This window comes from Octopus bimaculoides, chromosome 24 (genome assembly GCF_046866305.1).
Source record: "Octopus bimaculoides isolate indiv1 chromosome 24, ASM4686630v1, whole genome shotgun sequence".
In the NCBI taxonomy this organism is placed as follows: domain Eukaryota; kingdom Metazoa; phylum Mollusca; class Cephalopoda; order Octopoda; family Octopodidae; genus Octopus; species Octopus bimaculoides.
Genome location: NC_142951.1, coordinates 34562186 through 34568937, shown reverse-complemented (window position 1 = coordinate 34568937; position 6752 = coordinate 34562186). Strand labels below are relative to the sequence as shown.

Below are 6752 nucleotides of genomic sequence, written 5' to 3'. Positions count from 1 at the left end.
TCATTATGTCAAAAAATTTTATTGATAGTTTGTAAATATTTAACTGCGTATAGTCTACACCCTCGTGTATGTATGCAGATGGGTGTATAAACAACAGTGTCTATACAAGTGTGATCAAATGCTCTGTTTGTTTTCTTCAATCTCAAGTTGCAAATGTGGGAATGCTTTTTGTAGCCTTTTGTTATATTGAAGTCTTCTCTTTTGGCGTCTCTTTGCCAACATACGCTGCTTTTCAAAATACAATCCAAAATAAGGAGTCAAACCTTTCACGAAAGGGGTGTGCAGCATGCGGTATCGCAGATTCATCCTAGGTGGAATGGCATGCTCTTTGATTTTGCGCCGGTATTTTAGTCCCAAGAAGTTGCGTACCATTCTGTACTCCGGTCTGCAGGATTTCCCTGTTTCCAAAAGGCTAACAGCATCGTCTCTTTCTGCCACTATTTCTAGGATGTTCTGCATGCTTTCATCAACTTTAAACAATCGTTCTGGGTTTGGGAATAATTCAGCTCGCCGGATGTATTCAGCTTCCATTGTCATCAACATGTTACGTTCCTTCAATAAGATGTACCTTCAAAAGAAAGAAAAAAAAAAAAAAAGAAACCGATGTATAGATTTGAAACCTTACAAAATCTGGCCCCGACACTTCTTCCTCTGCTACAACCAGCAACAGTAACACACACTGTCCTGCACATTTTGATTAAAACCCTTAGTATCCAACCATCCTCTCTCAACCCAGATGTGGCCCACCTGTCAGATTGCAACATGTTTACACAATGGAAACAGCAGTCTGTTTGACAGTTTCTGTCAGCACTATGCATGCAGTACAGTGAACTTCACTACACTGTGGCACCTATTTACAGCTAGGTAGACTGCACTTGTGAAATATCAATGTGTAGGAGTGGGCTATGAGTGAACTGATGGCCATGTAATTGGGATGTTATGCCTCTTACTATCACTAGCACTCTGTGTGTCCGTGTGTCCCCCCGCAAGTCACTAAATTTTTAGCATTAACCCATTAACATTTAAACCGACCATATCTGGACCAAATATTCTACATGTTTTACATTCAAACTGACCAGATCCAGCCTCTCACACCTACCCAACAATGTCATTCTCTAAGTAAACAATCACATCATTGAAATCTCAAAAGCTACAAGACAACAGATAATTCGAAACAATGTGAATAAATAAGAATTACAGAATTTGACAGAAAAAATCCGAATGCTAGAGGGTTAATCCTAGATTATCCCAGCAATGTTCGTTCTGGGAATCTTTTACAGACAAGGTCTTCAGAGAGAATCAAGAACTTACCATAATTTATGCAAGTCTTCATTGCTTTTCAGTCTCAACTCTGCCAGATGCCATGGACGTCCTGGAACACAAGAACAAGAGTCAGCATTCTAACTCGATTGGAAAATTCATATTTTTATTCTTTAGAATAAATCTAAGGTGAGATGGATGAAAATCACAATGAAGATAGCTTGGTGATGATGATGATGATGGGGCTTTGAATATTATCTGCTGCCAATGGTTTGGCTGACAACAACTGGGGTGGATGGTTGGTGGGGGTGGTGAATGATCACAGTCCACCCTCAGTATTACCAAGTTATTTTTTTTCTTATAAACAATACCTACTGATGAGGATGTGTCATAGTCTGACCACACCTATATTTGCTGATGAAAGAGTTTCATTGAGAGAGGAAGGAAAGTGATGGTGGGAGGAGTTATCGACAGACCACACCTACATTTGCAAGTAAAGGAGTCTCCTTGTTGAGAATATAATATTTTTCCAAAAATGTTTTATTAAATTCCAATTTATTTCTAATTTAGAAAAAAACCAAAAAAAAAACCGACTCACCAGTTAAGATGGTTTCTTTTCCCCAGTTCTTTTTGTCATCAAAGAATTCCATGAGATCGGAACATGGTGGAGTTGTGTGCAGAGATCGAACAGAAAGTCTGTGCTGACAGTTTCTGTGGAAAAAAAAAAGGACAAAACATTTAACTTTAAGCTGTTCAAATTAGGGAAATGAAAGAAATTTAATAATATTGATGACCGTTTCTGAATTAGGTACAAAAGGTCAGCAATTTTGAAAAGAAGGAGGTTAGCTGGTTATATTGACCCCCACCCAATATTGGACTAGCAGTTTATATATATATATATATATATATATATATATATAGTTAATAAAAAGACGTAACATATAACAAGGCTTGGATTTTGTTTTTGCGAAATCTTCGGTAACTCTACATAAAATTTTGTTGTAATAAATAAATATATATATATATATATATATATATATATATATATATATATGCAGCGAAAAGTGCTTTACAGTGGAATCCAGATGGATATAGAAAGAGGGGTAGGCCTAAGAACTCGTGGCGTAGATAAACACAAAAGGAACTAGAGAAAGGGGGACATTCATGGCAATATAAGTACAGAAGCGAAAAATTATGCGACATGGAATTCAATTATAAGTGGCCCATAGTCCGCGTTGGAGGGTTAAAGGCAAGAAAAAAAAAAAAAAAAAAAAATTAAAACCGTAAAATTAAAACAGGACACAAAGGATTCCGCGGTACACTTTTACGTTTTTAATTTATTCTTTCACCTCGGCCACTATCTGGTATATACAGGTGCTTGCGATTATTAAGTATTACCTCTAAAATTTGCTTTACCTTATATATATATATATATATATATATATATATATATATATATTATACAACAAAATATATATGCACACATACACAGATATACAGAATACATAAGATTACGAAATATAATTTCAAAAATCTTACGTGGTTCGTTGAACGGAGATTTGTGTTTGGTGCGAAGAACAAGAATAAACAGTTGTTGTGTTGTTAAATGCACGCAACTCTTCTGAACGTTTACAAAATGTCTGTGAAGAAGTAAGAGACAGCGTTCTAATCTGTAAAGTGACCTGTTGTAAATGACGAGGGAAGAAACAACGGGAGAACATCTTGTTGGGGTCAACCTTCATACAAGGACGACCAGATGGAGGAATACCACTCTCCATGTAGAGGTGAATCAGGGACGATAACTACCGCTAAACAGTAATCAGAATTATCTCCCTTGACGAATCACACCGGTGCAAAGATCTCAAGTTACTTCCTCAATTTTAGTGACCACTCGGTATTCTAAAACCGATTTCAAATGACCCTCTTGAACCTGATTTCAGACTACGCCTTCACTGTGCACAGTTTTCACTTTTTGATTTCTCTTAATTGATGAATTCTAACGTTTACAACTCACCATATATTCAGAGCAACATTCAAGATTGCAAACTTATCTCTAAATGGGAAAATAACAAATAAATACTGGATTTTCCGATGTCCTCAAACAACTTTATAACGCCTTTAAAAATACAATTTGAACATCGGAGATCCTGAATCAGCAGTTTTTTTTTTGAAAGTAAAAAACATTACTTTCGGATAAATTAAAACGGATCTTTCTGATTTGACGGACACCACTTGTTTTCGTAACGAAACACTTTCAAACTTGGGATATTGGTAGAATGTGTCATATAAAACATCTATATATATGCAGAAGGATAAATAAATAGATAGATAGAGAGAGAGAGAGAGAGAGTGTGTGAGAGAGATAGGGAGAGGGATAGATAGATAGAGTGGTAGCGGGAGAGACGGAGAGAGCAACGTTAAATTAGCAGCTAAAATCTACTTTCCATGGAAACAAGTTAAAATAGCGTTTACTTATGCAAGGGAGATAATTGCAATGTTATTCTCTCCCTTAGAAGTGACTACTACTACTATGGCAAATGAATTTTGTGCGCGCGTGAGTATATCTGTGTGTGTTCATGCGTGTGTGTGTGACCATGTGTGGGTCCCTGTGTCCGTATGTGTGCATGGGTTTACGTGTGTATGTATGCAAGTGTGTGTGTTTGAGCCCGTGTACATGTGTGTGTGTGTGAGTGTGTTTGTTTGTGTCTGTCCCTGTGTGTGTGTGTGTGTGTGTATGCGTGAGTGTGTTTGTGTCTGTGTGAGTGTTCATATGTCCGCATGTGTGCATACGTATGCATGTGTACGAATGCATGTGTGTTTGTATTTGTGTTCATGTGTGTCCGTGTGTCCTTTTGTGTACCTAGCGTACGTGCCGATGTCGTTGTTGGCTTCGAGAATAATAACGGAAGCAAACTTGCAAACGTGTAACTTGATATTTATTGCCGGACGTGAAGATATTTGGTGTTGGCTAATTACAACGGTCAATAGGCGGCGAGCTGGCAGAATCGTTAGCACGCCGGACAAAATGCTTAGCGGCATTTCGTCCGTCTTTATGTTCTGAGTTCAAATTCCGTCGTGATTGACTTTGCCTTCCATCCTTTCTGGGGTTCGATAAAATAAGTATCAGTTGAGCTTTGGCGGTTGATGTAATCGACTTAACCCCTTCCTCCGAAATTGCTGGACGTATGCCACAATTTCAAAAGCATCATTAATTCTTAGGAAGAAAGAAAAACAGAAAAAAAAAAGAAGAGATGAATGCAGTTTTCACCAACAGGCAAAGCTACAGCCCAACCATATTTTTTCTGAAAAGAATCCGGTGAAAAGTTGAAAAACTTGAAGTGGTCGGAAGAAAGTTAACAAGACCCAACAAATAAATGAAATATATAAACAGATGAATAAATAAATAAATAAATAAATAATAATAATACTAATGATAATAGATAATAAATAGAACAAAATAAATAGATAGAATACAAAACTATATAAAACAAACAAACAAAAAGTAGCGAAGTATTTTCAAATATCAAAAACTGATGTTCATCAAAGACCGGAAGTTCATCTCATTTATCAAAGAGTGGAATTCTTTCACGTGTGTATGTGTGTGTGCGTGTGTTTGTGGGTGTGTGTATGTATGAAGGTATGTGTATCTGTATTTATAATGTCTGAACGCCTGTGTGTATGTATGGGTGGATGGATGGATGAATGTATATATAAATGTGTGTATGCATCTATGTGTGTTTATGTAAGTGTGCATTATGTACGTATATGTATGTGTATGTATGTGTATATATGTATATATATATATATATATATATATATATATATATATATATATATTCATTCTGAATCTGCTACACTTTCACTACTTAAAATGCACGAGGAGAAATATATTTGCGGATTATTAACATTACACCCAGGAGGAATGAATAAGAAGAAAATCATCAAATTCATACAAAATTGTTTGATAAAATATTCTTCTCTTTTTTCCTTTCCTTTTCTCTTTCCTCTTTCTGTCTTTTTCTTTCCGCCTGTTACAAAACTGAAACTTAAAGATTGATGATGTAGTTCCATCAACGTGTGGACGCTGGTTGCTCTCGTTCATACTTTACATTTAAATTTCTATAATTTTGGATTTTTGTCACTTCTTATTTTGAACTTGGCAAAGACAGACGAACTGTCGAAATATCGTTCAACCAATAAAATATCTATTTACAATCGAATCACTCACTTCGTCTTGTCTGTTTACCTTTGTGAAGAGTTACGTCAATCCTTTTATAACAACAACAACAACAACAACAACAACAACAACAACAACAACAACAACAATAACAATAATAGAAGTAGCAACTGCAACAACAACAATTACACTAACAACAACATCAACATGAACAGCAATACCAACAGCAGCAGCAGTAGCAGCAGCAGCAGCACCACCACCACCATCACCATCACCTCCACAACGACCATCGCCACGACCACCACTACGAATAATCAATCAATCAATCGATTTTAGATCTGTCTTGCTATTACATTCGGACTGTAGATGTGATTAGAAGCTATTTAAATCCAATTAACAACTTAATTAACATTTAACTCACCATATAGGGTGTGTGAAGCGGGTGGTGGTGGTGGTGTGTGGTTGGCTATAAAAAAAGTGACGCGAGACCCAAAATATGTTATTACGTCGACGTTGATTAATTCATACGCTTTAATTATTTAGACACTCTGGAATTAAATTAATTATTTCATCAATAATGATTTCTAATTTTGGTGCTGAACCAGAAATTGGGTGGTGGTGGGCGAGCATGGAGTCGATTATATCAACACCGCGAACCCTGGAGGAGACGGATGAAACGGTAAGGTCGACAGCAGGAACTGTAAGAAAATTTTAGCCAGTACACCGGTTTGGAAGTCGGAGAGTCACGGAGAGACCCCTAAATATCCGAGGGGCTCCTCCTTAAAAAAAAAAAAACAAATTCATAGACCCATTTGAATTTCGACAGGATTCTCACCCTTTTATGGGTCCGAAACAGTCATGTTTTGCTTCGTAGAATTTCTCTTGGAGGCTCTGGAGGAAGACAACGAGCGGATTTTAACGAAGGATATATAAAAAAAAAACAAAAAAACTGGCATGGCTGTATGGTAAGAAGCTTGCTTCCCAAGCACATGGTTCCGGGTTCAGTCCTCAGTCCCAATGCGTGACACCTTGAGCAGGTGTTTTCTACGATAACCTCAGACCGACTAAAATCTTTGGTTAGTGGAAACTGAGGAAAGCCCGTTGTGAGGCTTTTGCACCCACCTCTCCTATCGGCGATCCCCACCCTATCCCCGTGTGCATACAAAATGGCGTTCCAATCGCTCACTAAAACTAAAGAGTGAGATGTCCCAATGAAAACCTCTGAACGTCTGAAGAAATCTGGCTGTCCCGCATCCTAGCGCACAGGACGTGTATACGCCGAAATTGCAAGGATAACTGGATCTCGACTGAGGAA

At 37.4% G+C, this 6752-nt stretch overlaps 1 protein-coding gene across 1 annotated transcript; it reads right to left on the bottom strand.

The window, feature by feature from the left end:
• Nucleotides 1-3703, bottom strand: LOC106869083 (large ribosomal subunit protein uL29m). Its single transcript, XM_014914606.3, has 4 exons — nt 2800-3703; nt 1859-1971; nt 1312-1372; nt 1-568 (listed from the first exon to the last, which is right to left on the bottom strand). The coding sequence occupies exons 1-4, from the start codon at nt 3036-3038 to the stop codon at nt 115-117; spliced, it is 867 nt and encodes a 288-aa protein (XP_014770092.1). The 5' UTR covers nt 3039-3703; the 3' UTR covers nt 1-114.
• Between the last annotated feature and the right edge of the window lie 3049 nt (nt 3704-6752).

Coding starts and splice junctions, on each gene's coding strand:
- LOC106869083 (XM_014914606.3), bottom strand. CDS start 3,038: ATGGAGAGTGGTATTCCTCCATCTGGTCGTCCTTGTATGAAGGTTGAC. Junction 1,972..2,799: donor ATCTCCGTTCAACGAACCAC/GTAAGATTTTTG, acceptor TTTTTTCCACAG/AAACTGTCAGCACAGACTTT. Junction 1,373..1,858: donor AAAAGAAACCATCTTAACTG/GTGAGTCGGTTT, acceptor CTTGTGTTCCAG/GACGTCCATGGCATCTGGCA.